This window comes from Macrotis lagotis, chromosome 1, assembly GCF_037893015.1.
Source record: "Macrotis lagotis isolate mMagLag1 chromosome 1, bilby.v1.9.chrom.fasta, whole genome shotgun sequence".
Classification (NCBI taxonomy): domain Eukaryota; kingdom Metazoa; phylum Chordata; class Mammalia; order Peramelemorphia; family Peramelidae; genus Macrotis; species Macrotis lagotis.
In genome coordinates this window covers 38,413,657-38,431,702 of record NC_133658.1, presented here as the reverse complement: position 1 = coordinate 38,431,702, position 18,046 = coordinate 38,413,657, and the positions used below count along the sequence as shown (strand labels likewise).

General features: G+C 47.8%; 1 protein-coding gene across 2 annotated transcripts in view; it reads left to right on the top strand.

Moving 5' to 3' along the window:
* The first annotated feature begins 7,806 nt into the window (after positions 1-7,806).
* LOC141495988 (uncharacterized) overlaps positions 7,807-18,046 on the top strand; it is a 44,139-nt gene continuing 33,899 nt past the window's right edge. The window contains exons 1-3 of one of the 2 annotated variants that reach the window (XM_074197958.1): positions 7,807-8,126; positions 13,439-13,723; positions 15,988-16,073. In XM_074197958.1, coding sequence (XP_074054059.1) covers positions 13,690-13,723; positions 15,988-16,073 — 120 coding nt within the window. In that variant the 5' untranslated portion in view covers positions 7,807-8,126; positions 13,439-13,689. Of the gene's footprint in view, positions 8,142-13,438; positions 13,724-15,987; positions 16,074-18,046 lie in introns of both variants that reach the window. The other variant, XM_074197950.1, reaches the window with a different exon arrangement.

Here is an 18,046-nt window from a genome sequence, read left to right as displayed (position 1 = left end):
TTTTTTTTTTGACATGGCCAATGTGGGAATTTATTTGGTAGGCCATGTAGTTATGGATTGAGGGCTTTAAAAAATAATATTATTTCCTTAATAAAGGGAAATGGGAGGGAAAAGTTTAATTTAAAAAGAAAACAAAGTATACTTATGTTAAGATACACTATGTTTCATTTTTAAAAAGTTAATTTTTTTCAATGAATAAGTATCTATCTTCTTTGTTTCCCATCTCCTCAATTCCACTGGACAAATACAAGGACAAAGTTAAGGAAAATCAATCTTTACTGTCCAACTCTAGAATGACTCACTCTGCATATCCAGTCTATCATTTCTCTGTCTCTAAACTGACATTTTAAATCTTTGAGTCTCTACAGTCGTGTCTGATCATTTCATTTTTTAAAGTCTTTTAACAGTCATTTCTTTTTATAATGTTGTTGAGCATAAATTGTTCTAGTTCTGCTCACACCACATTTATTTCAATATAATTTATTGCTCTGCAGTGATATTCCTCTGAATCAAAACTAGACACTGAAAGCAGAATCAGGAGAACATTGGAAAGAGTAACAGCAATATTTTGTGACCATGCAATTATGATAAATTTAGCTCTTCTCAACAATACAATGATCAAAGACAATTCTAAGAGACTTGTACTAGAAAATGCCATCCACATTCAGAGAAAGAACTATGGAGTATGAACATGCCCAACAATGTTCCCAAGTACAGAAGGATCATTTAGTAGGAAGAAATGCATAGAGGAATTTGTGGATTTCTTTCTCTGTTTTACCTCTTCCTGGATTAGACACCAGCTTTGTATTTCTGTCATAAAAGAAATTTGGTTGAACTCCACCTATTTTTTCCAAATAGTTTATACACAATTAAAATTAATTATTTTTTAAATGTTTGGTAGAATGGTTATTTTTTTCCTTAGGGAGTTCACTGATGGTTATTTAAGTATTGTGCCCTCTTCCATTGTTTTGGGCAATTTATATTTTTGTGAATATTCATCCATTTCACTTAGATTGTCAGATTTACTGGCATTTAATTGGGAAAAGCTTACTATTTTCACTTTTTTTTTACTTTCTTGTGGTTTTTTTCCCTTTGTTTGTATTCTTCTTTCACAGTATGACTAAGATGGAAATGTGTGTAACATGATAATGGATGAATAATCTATATCAGATTACTTGCTAACTTGGGGGGCAGGGAAAGGTGGGAGGGAGAAAACTTTACAAAAATGAATACTGATAAATGTACATATATAACCTATATCAGATTTCTATTATGGGGAGGGGAGAGGGCAGTGAGGGTGGGTGGGAGAAAAATGTGGAATTCAAAAGCTTACAAAAAGATAAATGTTGAAAACTATCTTTGTATTTGGAAAAATAAAATAACATTTAAAAAGAATGTTGAAAATTATCTTTCTATATTTTTGGAAAAATAAATTATTAAAAAATAAAAAACCCTCAGATACTGAAACACTGTGAAAGAAGAATGGAGAAAATATATTGCCTTTCTTGCTACTAAATATGTTTTCAATGCAATCCCTCTTGAGGTAGGGTTGCTATTCATCTTATTGTTGCTATGAATGAATAGGAAGTATTTAATGAGAACAATGTATTAAGTGCACAGAATTTACAGTAGATTCCACTTTTATTTTTAAACACTGTATTGCTAAATCACATATAAGATGTAATTTTTTAAAAAAGATTTTATTTATTTTGAGTTTTACAATTTTTCCCCTAAACTTACTTCTCCCACAGAAGGCAGTTTGTCAGTCTACATTGTTTCCATGGTATACACTGATCCAAATTGAGTGAAAGAAATCATATCCTTAAGGAAGAAACAAAGTATAAGAGATAGCAAGATCAGACAATAAGATACCAGTTTTTTTTTTTCTAAATTTAAGATAATAGTCTTTGGTCTTTGTTCAAACTCTAAGGTTCTTTCTCTGGATACAGATGGTATTCTCCATTTCAGACAGCCCCAAATTGTCCCTGATTGTTGCACTGGTGGAATGAGCAAGTCCACATGATGTAATTTTAAAAAAGAGATGACTGCACTTGATAATTCTTCAATTAGCCAGGCTGATAACCCATGACCAACACTCCTCTCCTTCCCACCCACCCCCCACACACTCTGATTTATCCACACTTGTCAGTTGGCTCTATATTTCCTTTCCTGTGTTCATGACTTCACTCATACAGGGTGCCATCCCTGGAATATGTGCCTCCTGGTTTCTCCCTCTTAGAGCCTCTAACTTCCTTCAACGAACCTTCCATTCTTGGACTCTCCTTGATGGTGTTTGGAGTGGCACAGGGCCCACTATCTGTTTACCTGAGAGTCCATCACTAGCATTTATTATTCTCTGGCTATATATTAAACTCTGTGTCTGTCTCTGTATCCCTTTGTCTCTGTTTTTCTCCCCATCTCTGTGTCTCTGTCCCTCCATCATTCTCTTTATCTCTGTCTCTCCTCTGTCTGTCTGTTTTTCTGTCTCTGTATCCCTCTTTGTCTGTTTTTCTCCCCATTTTTCTCCCCATCTCTCTGTCTCTGCCATCTCCTCTGTCTCTCTGTGTCTGTCTCTGTATCCCTCTGTCTGTTTTTCTCCCCATCTCTGTCTCTGCCCTCTATCATTCTTTTTATCTCTGTCTCTGTATCCCTCTGTCTCTGTTTTCTCCCCATCTCTGTCTCTGCCCCCCATCATTCTTTTTATCTCTGTCTCTGTCTCTCTGTGTCTGTGTCTCTGTATCCCTCTGTCTGTTTCTCTCCCCATCTCTGTCTCTGCCCCTCCATCATTCGTTTTATCTGTCTCTGTATCCTTGTCTCTGTTTTTCTCCCCATCTCTGTCTCTGCCCCTATCATCCTCTTTATCTCTCTGTGTCTCTGTCTCTATATCCCTCTGTCTGTTTCTCTCCCCATCTCTGTCTCTGCCCCTCCATCATTCTTTTTATCTCTGTCTCTGTATCCCTCTGTCTCTGTTTTTCTCCCCATCTCTGTCTCTGCCCCATCATTCTTTTTATCTCTGTCTCTATCTCTCCTGTCTCTCTGTCTGTATCTCTGTATCCCTCTGTCTGTTTCTCTCCCCATCTGTCTCTGCCCCCATCATTCTCTTTATCTCTGTCTCTGTCTCTCTGTGTCTGTGTCTCTGTGTCTGTCTCTCTGTCTCTATATCCCTCTGTCTCTCTGTGTCTCTGTCTGTTTCTCTCCCCATCTGTCTCTGCCCCCATCATTCTCTTTATCTCTGTCTCTGTCTCTCTGTGTCTGTGTCTCTGTATCCCTCTGTCTCTGTTTCTCTCCCCATCTCTGTCTCTGCCCCATCATTCTCTTTATCTCTGTCTCTGTCTCTCTGTGTCTGTGTCTCTGTTTCTCTCCCCATCTCTGTCTCTGCCCCTCCATCATTCTCTTTACCTCTGTCTCTGTCTGTCTCTGTGTCTCTGTCTCTCTGTGTCTGTCTCTCTGTCTCTATATCCCTCTGTCTCTCTGTGTCTCTGTCTGTTTCTCTCCCCATCTCTGTCTCTGCCCCTCCATCATTCTCTTTACCTCTGTCTCTGTCTCTCTGTGTCTCTGTCTCTGTCTCTATATCCCTCTGTCTCTCTGTGTCTCTGTCTCTGTATCTCTCCCCATCTCTGTCTCTGCCCCTCCATCATTCTCTTTACCTCTGTCTCTGTCTCTCTGTGTCTCTGTGTCTCTGTGTCTGTCTCTCTGTCTCTATATCCCTCTGTCTCTCTGTGTCTCTGTCTGTTTCTCTCCCCATCTGTCTCTGCCCCTCCATCATTCTCTTTACCTCTGTCTCTGTCTCTCTGTCTCTGTCTCTCTGTGTCTCTGTTTCTCTCCCCATCTCTGTCTCTGCCCCTCCATCATTCTCTTTACCTCTGTCTCTGTCTCTCTGTGTCTGTGTCTCTGTCTCTGTCTCTCTGTGTCTCTGTCTGTGTCTCTGTCTCTCTGTGTCTCTGTCTCTGTCTCTGTCTCTCTGTGTCTCTGTCTCTGTCTCTCTCCCCATCTTTGTCTCTGCCCCTCCATCATTCTCTTTACCTCTGTCTCTGTATCTCTCCCCATCTCTGTCTCTGCCCCATCATTCTCTTCGTCTCTGTCTCTCTGTGTCTCTGTCTCTGTGTCTCTGTCTCTGTTTCTCTCCCCATCTCTGTCTCTGCCCCATCATTCTCTTCGTCTCTGTCTCTCTGTCTCTCTGTGTCTCTGTCTCTCTGTGTCTCTGTCTCTCTGTGTCTCTGTCTCTGTGTCTCTGTCTCTGTCTCTCTGTGTCTCTGTCTCTGTATCTCTCCCCATCTCTGTCTCTGCCCCTCCATCATTCTCTTTACCTCTGTCTCTGTCTCTCTGTGTCTCTGTCTCTGTTTCTCTCCCCATCTCTGTCTCTGCCCCATCATTCTCTGTCTCTCTGTGTCTCTGTCTCTGTGTCTCTGTCTCTCTGTGTCTCTGTCTCTGTCTCTCTGTGTCTGTCTCTCTGTGTCTGTCTCTGTATCTCTCCCCATCTCTGTCTCTGCCCCTCCATCATTCTCTTTACCTCTGTCTCTGTCTCTCTGTGTCTGTCTCTCTGTCTCTCTGTCTCTATATCCCTCTGTCTCTGTGTCTCTGTCTGTTTCTCTCCCCATCTGTCTCTGCCCCTCCATCATTCTCTTTACCTCTGTCTCTGTCTCTCTGTGTCTCTGTCTCTCTGTCTCTGTCTCTCTGTGTCTCTGTCTCTGTTTCTCTCCCCATCTCTGTCTCTGCCCCTCCATCATTCTCTTTACCTCTGTCTCTGTCTCTCTGTGTCTCTGTCTGTGTTTCTGTCTCTCTGTGTCTCTGTGTCTCTGTCTCTGTGTCTCTGTCTCTCTGTGTCTCTGTCTCTGTATCTCTCCCCATCTCTGTCTCTGCCCCTCCATCATTCTCTTTACCTCTGTCTCTGTCTCTCTGTGTCTGTGTCTCTGTCTCTGTATCTCTCCCCATCTGTCTCTGTCTCTGCCCCTCTCTGTGTCTCTGTCTCTGTGTCTCTGTCTCTGTTTCTCTCCCCATCTCTGTCTCTGCCCCATCATTCTCTTCGTCTCTGTCTCTCTGTCTCTGTGTCTCTGTCTCTCTGTCTCTGTCTCTCTGTGTCTCTGTCTCTGTGTCTCTGTCTCTGTCTCTCTGTGTCTCTGTCTCTGTATCTCTCCCCATCTCTGTCTCTGCCCCTCCATCATTCTCTTTACCTCTGTCTCTGTCTCTCTGTGTCTGTGTCTCTGTCTCTGTATCTCTCCCCATCTCTGTCTCTGCCCCATCATTCTCTTCGTCTCTGTCTCTCTGTCTCTCTGTCTCTGTCTCTCTGTCTCTCTGTCTCTGTCTCTCTGTGTCTCTGTCTCTGTATCTCTCCCCATCTCTGTCTCTGCCCCCATCATTCTCTTTACCTCTGTCTCTCTGTCTCTCTGTCTCTCTCTGTGTCTGTCTCTCTCCCCATCTCTGTCTCTGCCCCCATCATTCTCTTTACCTCTGTCTCTGTCTCTCTGTGTCTCTGTCTTTGTCTCTCTGTCTCTGCGTCTCTGTCTCTGTCTCTCTGTGTCTCTGTCTCTGTATCTCTCCCCATCTCTGTCTCTGCCCCTCCATCATTCTCTTTACCTCTGTCTCTGTCTCTCTGTGTCTGTGTCTCTGTCTCTGTATCTCTCCCCATCTCTGTCTCTGCCCCATCATTCTCTTCGTCTCTGTCTCTCTGTGTCTCTGTCTCTGTCTCTATATCCCTCTGTCTCTCTGTGTCTCTGTCTGTTTCTCTCCCCATCTCTGTCTCTCTCTGTCTCTCTGTGTCTCTGTCTCTGTCTCTCTGTCTCTGCATCTCTGTCTCTGTCTCTCTGTGTCTCTGTCTCTGTATCTCTCCCCATCTCTGTCTCTGCCCCTCCATCATTCTCTTTACCTCTGTCTCTGTCTGTCTCTGTGTCTCTGTCTCTCTGTGTCTGTCTCTCTGTCTCTATATCCCTCTGTCTCTCTGTGTCTCTGTCTGTTTCTCTCCCCATCTCTGTCTCTGCCCCTCCATCATTCTCTTTACCTCTGTCTCTGTCTCTCTGTGTCTGTGTCTCTGTCTCTGTATCTCTCCCCATCTCTGTCTCTGCCCCATCATTCTCTTCGTCTCTGTCTCTCTGTCTCTGTCTCTGTGTCTCTGTGTCTCTGTCTCTGTTTCTCTCCCCATCTCTGTCTCTGCCCCATCATTCTCTTCGTCTCTGTCTCTCTGTCTGTATCTCTGTATCCCTCTGTCTGTTTCTCTCCCCATCTCTGTCTCTGCCCCCATCATTCTCTTTACCTCTGTCTCTGTGTCTCTGTCTCTCTGTGTCTCTGTCTCTGTGTCTCTGTCTCTCTGTCTCTGTCTCTCTGTGTCTCTGTCTCTGTTTCTCTCCCCATCTCTGTCTCTGCCCCATCATTCTCTTTACCTCTGTCTCTGTCTCTCTGTGTCTCTGTCTCTGTTTCTCTCCCCATCTCTGTCTCTGCCCCATCATTCTCTTTACCTCTGTCTCTGTCTCTCTGTGTCTCTGTCTCTGTCTCTCTGTGTCTCTGTCTGTTTCTCTCCCCATCTCTGTCTCTGCCCCATCATTCTCTTTACCTCTGTCTCTGTCTCTCTGTGTCTCTGTCTCTGTCTCTCTGTGTCTCTGTCTCTGTTTCTCTCCCCATCTCTGTCTCTGCCCCATCATTCTCTTTACCTCTGTCTCTGTCTCTCTGTGTCTCTGTCTGTTTCTCTCCCCATCTCTGTCTCTGCCCCATCATTCTCTTTACCTCTGTCTCTGTCTCTCTGTGTCTCTGTCTCTGTCTCTCTGTGTCTCTGTCTGTTTCTCTCCCCATCTCTGTCTCTGCCCCATCATTCTCTTTACCTCTGTCTCTGTCTCTCTGTGTCTCTGTCTCTGTGTCTCTGTCTCTCTGTCTCTGTCTCTCTGTGTCTCTGTCTCTGTTTCTCTCCCCATCTCTGTCTCTGCCCCATCATTCTCTTTACCTCTGTCTCTGTCTCTCTGTGTCTCTGTCTCTGTTTCTCTCCCCATCTCTGTCTCTGCCCCATCATTCTCTTTACCTCTGTCTCTGTCTCTCTGTGTCTCTGTCTCTGTCTCTCTGTGTCTCTGTCTGTTTCTCTCCCCATCTCTGTCTCTGCCCCATCATTCTCTTTACCTCTGTCTCTGTCTCTCTGTGTCTCTGTCTCTGTCTCTCTGTGTCTCTGTCTCTGTTTCTCTCCCCATCTCTGTCTCTGCCCCATCATTCTCTTTACCTCTGTCTCTGTCTCTCTGTGTCTCTGTCTGTCTCTCTCCCCATCTCTGTCTCTGCCCCATCATTCTCTTTACCTCTGTCTCTGTCTCTCTGTGTCTCTGTCTCTGTCTCTCTGTGTCTCTGTCTGTTTCTCTCCCCATCTCTGTCTCTGCCCCCATCATTCTCTTTACCTCTGTCTCTGTGTCTCTGTCTCTGTCTCTCTGTGTCTCTGTCTCTGTCTCTCTGTGTCTCTGTCTCTGTCTCTCTCCCCATCTCTGTCTCTGCCCCATCATTCTCTTCGTCTCTGTCATCTTTCTCTGCTTGTCTCTGTCTCCCCCATTCCGTCCGTCCGTGTCGGGGCTCCTCTTTGTCTTCATCTCCCCGTCTCCCCCTCCTCCAGCCCCGCCCCCGCCGCACTACGTCACGTGGGGCGGCCGCGGCCCGCCTGGCCCCGCCCCGGCCCCGCCCCTCCGCCTGGCCCCGCCCCGAGGGCGGCTCCTGCAGCCGCAGGCGGCGGGCGCCCCGCGCCTGTGGCTCCGGCCTAGAAGCCGCGGCCCCGGGGGCGGGCGCAGCTCCGGCCCCGGCTCGGCTCACGTGCCTGCCGCTGCCGCGCGCTCCCCCTGCACGACGGCCTTCTGCCCGCTGGAACCCCTTGCCAACTTCACCGGGAGGCGCCGCGGCCGGCGCCGAGGCAGCTTCCGGACTACTTTTCCCAGAATCCCTCAGGCCGCGGGCGCTCCGGGCACGAGACTCCATTTCCCTGAAGCCACCCGGAGCGCCGCGTGACCTGCGCGCGAGCTTCACGCGCGAAGGCCGCGCTCGCTCGCCCCGCCCCCTCTCCCGAGGCATTCTGGGAGTCGTAGTTTCGGCCTGCTCGCGGGCGGGCGCCGCTTCAGCTGCGTGAGCGCTTTGGGCTCGGCTTTTATTTATTTCTTTGCGCCGCTCCCGGGCCGGTAGGTGGTGAGTGGGTGAGTGTGCGCTCGCGCGTGGGGGCGCGAGCGTGTCCCGCGGTGCGCGCGTCCGTGTCCCGGCGCCCCTTCCCCGCCGCCGCCGCCGCCCCCGCCCTCGGCCCGGCCGCCGCGGGCCCCACGAGGCCTCGCACCCCGCTGCCGCCGCGCCCCGGGCTGCGCGTGGGGGCGGCCCCGGGTCCGAGCCCCCCGGGGCCGCGGCAGCGTCGGGGGGAGCCGCTCCGGGGCCGCGCTGGGCCGGGCCGGGCCGGGGCCGCCTCGGGGCGGCGGGAGGGGGCCGCCGGAGCCCGGCCTGGGGCGGAGCAGGGGCCCCGCTGCCCGGGGCCTTGCGCTGGAGCCTGCCCGGCCCCCCCCCCCCCCACTGACCTGGGACCGCCCCCCCAGACCTGGAGAGGCCCCCCCCACTGACCTGGGACCGCCCCCCCAGACCTGGAGAGGCCCCCCAGACAGACCTGGGACCGCCCCCCCATAGACCTGGAACCGGCCCCCCCAGACAGACCTGGGACCGGCCCCCCAGACAGACCTGGAGAGGCCCCCCCCCGACAGACCTGGGACCGCCCCCCCATAGACCTGGAACCGGCCCCCCCATAGACCTGGATAGGCCCCCCAGACTGACCTGGAACCGCCCCCCCAGACAGACCTGGGACCGCCCCCCCATAGACCTGGAGAGGCCCCCCAGACTGACCTGGAACCGCCCCCCCAGACAGACCTGGGACCTCCCCCCCAGACAGACCTGGGACCTCCCCCCCAGACAGACCTGGGGCCGCCCCCCAGACCTGGAGAGGCCCCCCAGACTGACCTGGGACCGGTCCCCCAGACAGACCTGGAACCGGCCCCCCAGACAGACCTGGGACCGCCCCCCCATAGACCTGGAGAGGCCCCCCAGACTGACCTGGAACCGGCCCCCCAGACCTGGAACCGGCCCCCCAGACAGACCTAACCGGCCCCCCAGACAGACCTAACCGGCCCCCCAGACCTGGGACCGGCCCTCCCAGACCTGGAGAGGCCCCCCAGACAGACCTGGCCCCCCCCCCCGACAGACCTGGAGCCAGAGCCCACCCCCCCCCAGTCCTGGAACTGGCCCCTGGCCTCTGTTCCCCTTGGGCGGTTGGAGCCTGCCCTCAGCGAGCCCCCAGTCTAACGGAGCCGCCGTGCCAGGGGCGGGGGCAGAGTGAGGTGGGGGCTGTACAGGAGGGGTCTTGGGGAGAAGGAGGAAGCCTGGAGCTAGAGAGGGCGGCATGCCAGTCCGGGGGGACGTTTGGTAGTAGGAGTGGCGGGTAGCTGGGGGGTAAGGTGGGCCAGGACCAGAGGCCTGAAGTCCCAGCAGTGTTTCTGTGTTTGTTTCTGGAGCCCTGGGAGCTTCTGGAGAGAGGGGGGTGAGGGGGTAGCAGCGGAGTTGGACCCCAGCTTTGGGAAAGTTACTTTGGTGACTGAGGACAGGACAGGCTGGAGGGGCAGAGCTGGGGCGGCCCGGCAGTCACGGGAAGGGGCAGCTGCATCTCTTGAAGATAAGAAACCCAGAGACCCGCCTTGCTCGGCTCCCTCCTTGCACCCCTCCAGCTGCAGCTTCTACAGGCTGCTCCCCAGCTTCTCTTGGAATCCTGGACCCAAGGGAGGCTTCACCTTCACCAAGTCTTGGCTTGGATCTGCCGCCCCTTTCAGCTTTGCTGGATTGTTGTTTGAGGGGGCTGAGCCAGATTGGAACCTTTTACCTGTTGGAAGATACTTTTACATGTCTATATGTGTGTATAAATAGACACCTCATACATGCATGTGCATGCATGTGGGTCCATGGTTATATTTAGATGCATGTATACACACATGTAAATAAAATCTTCCAGCAAAATAACTTTCAAGAGATTTCCTGAGAATGTGTTTACTTGTGTACATGTTTATATAAATGCGTAGCTCAACAGACATATCTGTGTGGAATGAGCATGTATGTAGAGCAGTCTACACATGTGTTAGTTTACACTGTGACTCAGTCCAATGTCGTCACTTCACTCTGATGAGATGTGACCTTGGGTTCTTATCAGCTCTGCCTGCCCTTCCAGAGCAGAGTCCCCGGCTGAAGAGGATTTGGGAGTAGATATGGAATAGTACTTAGATGTTGGAAGAGCTGCCCGGCTGAACTGGGGGAACAGTCAGGCTGGATCTACACTGGAGCCCAGGTCTTTTCGTTCCCTGGTCTGGGTTCTTTTTCCTTCCTTAGAGTGTCAGCTCACTGCGAGCAGGTGCCGGGTCATGAGTGACGGTGCCTCCTTTCTAATAGGAGGTATCAGATTAAATTGAAAGTATCCATATTAGAGGCTCCAGGCAATGTGAGGAGTCTGAATTTATGTCTGTTTTTCTTCATAGAATATTTTTCAGGTGACTATTATATTCCTCCTTGTTTATTGACTTTCTTATACTGTCCCATAGAGAACATATCTTTTATTTTTTACCACCTCCATTGGATAGCACAGCGGAGAGAGCACTGGTCCTGGAGTCAGGAAGACCCCAGTTCAAATGTGGCCTGAGACATTGGACATTTAAATAGCTGTGTGACCTTGGGCAAGTCACTTAACTCCCTTGCCTTAAATAAATAAAATAAATTAAAAAAATGCAGAGGGCAAAATAGAAATCAAGAGAATCCAACAATCTCCCCTGGAAAGAGATACCAAAAAACCCCAACCCCCCAGGAATATTATAGCCAAGTTCCAGAATTCCCAAGTCAAAGAGAAAATACTCCAAGCAGCCAGAAGGACACAGTTCAAATATCATGGAGCTGCAGTCAGGATCACACAGGACTTAGCAGCAACTACATTAAGGGCTCCTAGGGCTTGGAATATAATACACCAGAAGGCAAAAGAGCTTAGAATGCAACCGAGAATCAACTACCCAGCAAAACTGAATGTCTTCTTCCAGGGAAAAAGATGGACTTCAGTGAACCAGGGGAATTTCAAATGTTCCTGTTGGAACAACCAGAGCTGAACAGAAGGTTTGACCTTCAAGTACAGGACTCAGGTGAAGCATAGAGAGTGGAGAAGGGGAAAATATGAGGGACTTAATGATGATGAACTTCATGTATTCCTGTATAGAAAACTGACAGATAATACTCATATGACCCTTCTAATTTAATAGAGCAGGTAGAGGGAGCTTTTATAGATGAAGCACAGGAGAGCTGAATTTGAAGATATAATGTAAAAATGGAATCAATGGCTAAAAGGGAAACGTAATGGGAGTAAGAGGAAGGAGAGGTGGAATAGGCTAAGACATTTCGTACAATAAAATTTTTTTTATTGCAATCATATGGAAGGGGGAAGGTGAGGGGGAATGAGGGAACCTTCACTCTCAGAGGTGGTTAGGAGAGGAAACAGCAGATATACTCAATGGGGTATAAACATCTAGAGTAAAAAGGGGAGAAGGGGGATGGGGAAGGGCGGGGATGTGAGTGGTGGAGGAGAGGGTAGATCATGGGGGAGAGTGGTCAGATATAACACATTTACTTCTTACAAGGGGCTGGGATTGGGTGGCCTGTCCAGGAGGACCATGGGGCTGGGCGGTTGCTGGGCCTTAGGAGTGGTATGTGGATTTGGGGCCTCTTGGCCCCAGGGCTAGTGATCAGTCTGCTGCTTCACTCACCTACCCTACAGCGCTGCATTTTAGAAGAGGGACAGAGTGAAAGGAGAGAGAAAATAGAGTATATGGTAGTGGGGAGGTATGAATGGAGGGAGTTGCAATCAGCAATGGCAACAGTGGAAAAATATGGAAGTAGCGTTTGTGATGGACTTATCATAAAGAATGTGATCCACCTACGACAGAGCTGGTGGTGTAAGAACACCGACTGAAGCACATTTTTTTTTCTCTTTCCTTTATTTCTCATGAGGGTCTATATTCTTTGGGGGGAGAGGGTATTATGTTTACTCTTAAGCAAGAATATTTTAGTAATTATAAAAAAATCATTTGTACAAAAATAAAAATAAATTAATTAAATTAAAAAAAAGAATGAAGGACAAAGGTCATCATCTCCTGGCAGTTGGTGCTTTGGAAGGAGGGAATATTCAATATGTCAGTATTTTATGTCTGATATATATATATATATATACGTATATATATACATATACATATATACATACACATATATATGCATATACATAATATAGATACATATGTATACTATGTAGATATAATATATTTACACATAATGTATCTATCTAAATATACCTATATATTTATAGATACATATTTATATGTGTATACATCTAAACACAGACATCTGTCCATCTATGTATCTACCTCTCTATCTCATCCTGGGATTTCAGATCTAGAAGAGATCTTAGGAAATGACCTATAGTCATTATTCTATTCAAACAGAGCTAAAGTGTATCTTTATTATTGAGTGGTCATTGCTTTTCTTTCTAATCCACCTTGACTGTTCTAAGTTCTTGAAATTGGTCAACAAACAACTATGTTTTAGACTTCTGGGAGTCTTTTTTTTTTTACAAGGCAATGGGATTAAGTGACTTGCCCAAGGCCACACAACTAGGTAATTATTAAGTATCTGAGGCTGGATTTGAACTCAGGTCCTCCTGACTTAAGGGCCATTGCTCTATTCACTGTGCCGCCTAGCTGTCCCCTGACTTCTGGGAGTTTTGCTCTAAAATCTCTGCTGGTCTCACTGGCCTCTTGGCTCCCTTTCCTGGTGGTGGTCTTGTGCCCTTTTTAGTGACAGTGGCTCAAACTCATCTTTTGTTTCTGGGGGCTTTGTGATCTATAGGTCTGCAGTGGGGTGTGCTCCCCACCCAAAAAGTCACAGGTTCCTAAAGGATAGAAGTAGTGTATTTGAATCCCCTATAGACAGTCAGGTGTTACATGTGTAGAAATGGTGTTGGTCACACTGACAGAACCAAAGTACCTGACTGGCTGGGTGCCTTTAGGTCACTCTGATTGGACAATGTAGATTAATTTCTGATCCTCTTTAGAAGGATGCCCTCACTTCAGAATCCTCCGGACCAGTGAAAAACAGGGAATAGCCCCTGACTCTGAAATGTCCATGCACACTAAGTCCTTACTCTGTCTGTGTGGTTCTGGATCAGTGGTGGGCTGACCTTTGAACTGGAGAGTAAGCTCTGGTGACGACTGCCACAACTGCCCCTCAGGAATGGTTTCTAGTATAGATTTACAGGTTGGATGAATTATGAGTCGGTGAAGCTTATTGTGTCCCCACTTATAGACCTGGGGAGTTGGACCCCCTGAGTTAGAGCCCATGCTTGGCAACTGAAGATGCTGACTTCTTCCTCTTTCTTCTGGGCCAGCATTTTGTCGAATCTACAAGGGCCCGCCTTGGGGCCCGGAGCCCCTGCTCTGCCAGATGGTGACAACGTTGGGGGATTTCCCCGAAGGGCCAGAATCCCCCTGGGTTGGAACGTACTTGTCCTGAGACGCTTCTTTAGAACCTTGGTGCCGATCCTGCTGAAAAGGAGCTGCTGGTATCTATAGGAATCTTCTGGTCCTGTTTGGGTAGGAGGGTCACTGAATCCAAGACAAGTTCAAGCAGGGAGCAACCATGAAGGACTTGGACCCAGTGTTGGAGGAGAGAGGTGAGGAGCCTGCCCGGGGTGGGAGGGGCTGTGAGGGAAGTGACCCCATGGACACACACACACACACCCCTCTGAACCCCTTCAACTTGAGTTTGCTGGGATCTAGGGCAGGGAGGAGGTCCTTCAGTCAGTCTAGTTCAGAAAACATTTTGAGGAAAACATCAAAAACGCTGATATTTGTCAGTTCACAAATGGATGTGACCCCTTTTCTTTTTATCATTCCACAGTATTTTGTTTATTTTAATCCACTAAGACCTTGAAATCTTTTCTACATGAGCCAGTGTTTTCTTCCAGTTTATGCCATTTTTTCCCCCAACCTAAATGCAGCAATTCCAGTTTGGCCCTTTAATTTCATCCTCTTGACCTTGATCTTCTGTTTTCCATTATGGGGTTTTGGACGCCAATTTTCTGTCCAGAGTATTAAAACGTTCTGCAACTTGCAGCCGTTGTTCATGTTTCTGTCCTTGGAGTCAAGTAGAACAAGTGCAACGAGAGTCAGAAATCTTGGGAGACAGCTCGCTCCTCTTTCCCGGCTAATTATGCGCAGCCACTGAAACTTCTCCCGTCTGTGACTACAAAGGAAGAGGTCTCAGCAGTCAAGTGGGTGGTCCGGCCTACGCCTGAACCAGGGACCTGGCTGTTTCCTCTGGACGTGTTGCCTAAACTTTGCATATATGTTTTGACCAGGCCACAGTATGGCAGAACTATCCCTTTAATATGGTTGGACTGTTATGTTCCTCTCTTTGCAGCTTAAGGTGAATGAGTATTTTGGCTGCTATAGGTCTTTCTTGATGCTGAGAAAATAAGCAGAGCTTTGCTGTAGCACCAGTGGCTGGCTACTCTTGGCTCTTGAGCTTTTAAACCCAAAGATGAAACTTTTCATCCATTTCCATTCAGTTTCATCATCTTAGGTTCCTATCTGTTGAGGGTGTCTTATTTCCTAATTCTTTTTTTTTTAATTTTTCTTTATTTCCCCAACTACATGCAAAGGTGGTGTTCAGCAATCATTTTTTACAAGGTTTTGAGATTCACATTTTTCTCCTTCCCTCTCCTCCATCTGACAGGAAGCAATTTAATATAGGTTATGTGTAACTATGTTAAGCATAAATCCATATTAATCATGTTGTGAAAGAATCAAATTGAAAAGGGGAAAAATATTAAAAATAAGACTATAATACATAAAACAACTTTCAAAAACCAAAGATAGTAAGCTTTGGTCTGTACTTAAACTCTACAATTCCTTCTCTGGATGTGGATAGTATTCTCCATCAGAAGTCTTTTGGAATAGTCTTTGATGATTGTAGTGCTGAAGTGACCCAAGTCCCTCCATAGTTGATCATCACCCAGTATTGCTCTTGGTGCTATCTTGTTCTTCTGGTTCTGCTCACTTCTTTCAGCATCAGTTCATGCAAGTCTTTTTTTTTTTTTTGCAAGGCAATAGGGTTAAGTGGCTTGCCCAAGGCCACACAGCTAGGTAATTATTAAGTGTCTGAGGCCTGATTTGAACCCAGGTACTCCTGACTTCAGGGCTGGTGCTCTATCCACTGCGCCTCCATGCAAGTCTTTCCAGGCTATTCTGAAGTCCCATTCCTCATGTTTCTGTTTTTTTGTTTTTGTTTTGATTTTGTTTTTGCAAGGCAGTGGGATTAGCCAAAGGTCACATAGCTAGGTAATTATTAAGTGTCTGAGACTGCGTGGGAACTCAGTTCCTCCTGACTCCAGGGCTGGTGCTTTACTCACTGCCACCTAGCTGCCCATGTCATAGTTTCTAGAACACTAGTATTCCTTCACATTCTTGTACCATAATATATTCAACCATTTCTCAATCGATGGGATTCCCTTCAATTTCCAATTCTTTGCTATGACAAAAAGAGCTGCTAATGATATTGTTGTATATGTAGGTTTTTAACCCTTTTTTTGTGATCTCTCAGGATACAGACTTAGTCTTGCTTCCTAATTCTTTGGCTAGTAGTTTATATGGCAGAACAGCAATGTGCCATGACATCTGCCCTGTCTCCCCAATCTCCTCCCTAGAGTTCTGACTTTTGGGACATACTGAGAGCAAAAAGAGGGGGTTGGGGTCTTAGGTCCAGAAGTCTGGCTGTTCTCTTTCATGCTTGGAAGAGGTCAGAGCCTCCAGTGTGGGAGTGTTGACTTGTGGACACACACCCAGGATCTCTGTTCTGAATGATTCTGACCTGGAGAGGTTAGCAGGGAGGAGTGGCCATGGCCCTCACCTTGTGCCTCCCTTTTGTCTCTACTAGTTCTGGCTTCTCAGGACTCTGGCCCAGAAGTGGGAATCAGTGAGGAGGAGAGAAAGACTTCAGAGTTCTTCGAACAGAAGTCACAGGTGAGTTTGGTTTCTCTCTCTTTTGAAACCCCATGAACCTCGTACCCTCCCCACCCTCCCAGCAGGAGCATCAGTTCCATAGAGCTGAACAATTTGCTTTCTGTGCACTATATACCTCATCTGGTTCTGACAGCAACCTGGCAGGTGGGCGCTGCTATTCTGAGGCAGGCAGAGGTGAAGTAACTGCCACCTCGCTTGGGCACACCGCTGGTGGGTGTCAAATCAATGGATTTGAACCTGGCGGTGAGTCCAGCGCTCTCTTGGATGCACCACCTCCTGCCTCTGGCCCTCTTACCTGAACTCCTTGAGGTCTAGACCTCTGAATACCAGGGTCTTTTAGGAACCCTACATCCTGGCCCTCTTAGCTGTTGGAGAAGTATGAGGGGCAGAGGTGCTTGGTCAGCTCCTGACTGGGAGATCATACAGTGGGACCTTCTTGGAAATCTCCCCTGCTGGCCTCATGCCTTCCTCTCTCTTTCTCCTTCCTATCAGACTGCCACTTGTTCTGCCATTTTACTGGCACCCCACAATAATGTGATCTCAGAATGGCCCAGGCAGGGCAGGCTTTGAGCAAGTGTGTGCTGTGGGCAGGGGATACAAAGAATAACAAAGGTGATGGGCTCACAGTCTGATGACATTGTGGGGTCTGGGATCGGGATTTCAGGAGGACAGTGCCCCCTCCCCCAGCCCTGAGAGAGATTGGGGCTGGACAAGCTTTGGGCCATGAAGAGGAGACTTTGAAAAAAGTGACTGGGTGGTCTGTGGGGGAGCAGAACACAGGTTCCGGGGCTGGCCCTGCCTGGGCGGACCACCATCCTCAGCCTCTATGGCCCTGGTGGCCTCATCTGAGGCTTCGTGAGCTGCCCCAGGAGGAGTGGCAGGGAGGACAGGGAGAGCCAGGTCAGGAGAGGAAGAGACAGAGAGAAGATGGCACGCCCACATCTGGAGGAGCCCCCAGCGTTGTTCTTCAAGGGCTGAGGAAATCTCCGAGAGGTTCACCGTTTCCCAACATGTCCTGCCTGAGAACAACTGTTTTGTTCTGTCTAGATTCTTTTATCTTTATTTTAAAACTGTTTCCTTGATTCTGACTTTGTTTTCTTTAAAAGTCCTTGGCTGATCACTATATACGTAGCTTTATGCTTAGTCCGTACTGAACAGGAGTGTGGAGTAAGCCTGAGATTAGCAGGAAATACATAGAATTTAAATGGCACTGTGTTCTCAACCTCTGCTCTACGTTTGCAATTTTCCTAACTGGGGCTATGAGTTATTAAGATTTTATTGATATTCCATAAGATAACAGAGAATGAGGCTATATTGATCTAAGTTATTAAGTTGTTTGTAGGCCAAAACAAGGTAATTGGTTGATTAAAACTCTAGCCTCGCAGGAGAGAAGAGGGCAATGACCAAAGGGAAGATCAAACCCTGAACTGGCCCCATGGAGGCCACAGTGAAGGGTTGGGAGGATTCCACTCCAGCTCTTTCCAGAAGGGAGGAGAAGACTGGTCTGTCATCCTTGTCTTCCCCAGCAGCACCCAAAAGATATGGCCTCAACAGGAGGTTTGATTGGGTCTCTCTACAGTTTCTTTTTTTTTCCCTTTTTATTTTATGGAGTTTGCAGCTCACCATCTTCTTCTGTAGGACTTTTTACCAACAGGTTACCATTCTAAGCCAGTGTTGCCCTTGTCTGCCTTCGGCTAAGTGATTGGGTGCTATCTAGGGTCTTTTGGTATTCTGATCAAGGTGCAGGAATCACAGTGGGTTATTTTCTTTGGGACCTGGTGACTGTGGGTCAGTGTCTCTCCTTTGATCAGTTTTCTGGGTTTTTCAGTTTTTGTTTAAAGTGATTTCTTACATAAGTTTCAAGTTGTTTTAATGCTGTGTCTAAGTCTTTTAATTAGATACTGATTTCATCTTTGCTTTAAGTTGCTAATCTTACAGTAAATGATTGATTCTAAATGACTCCCAAATCAATA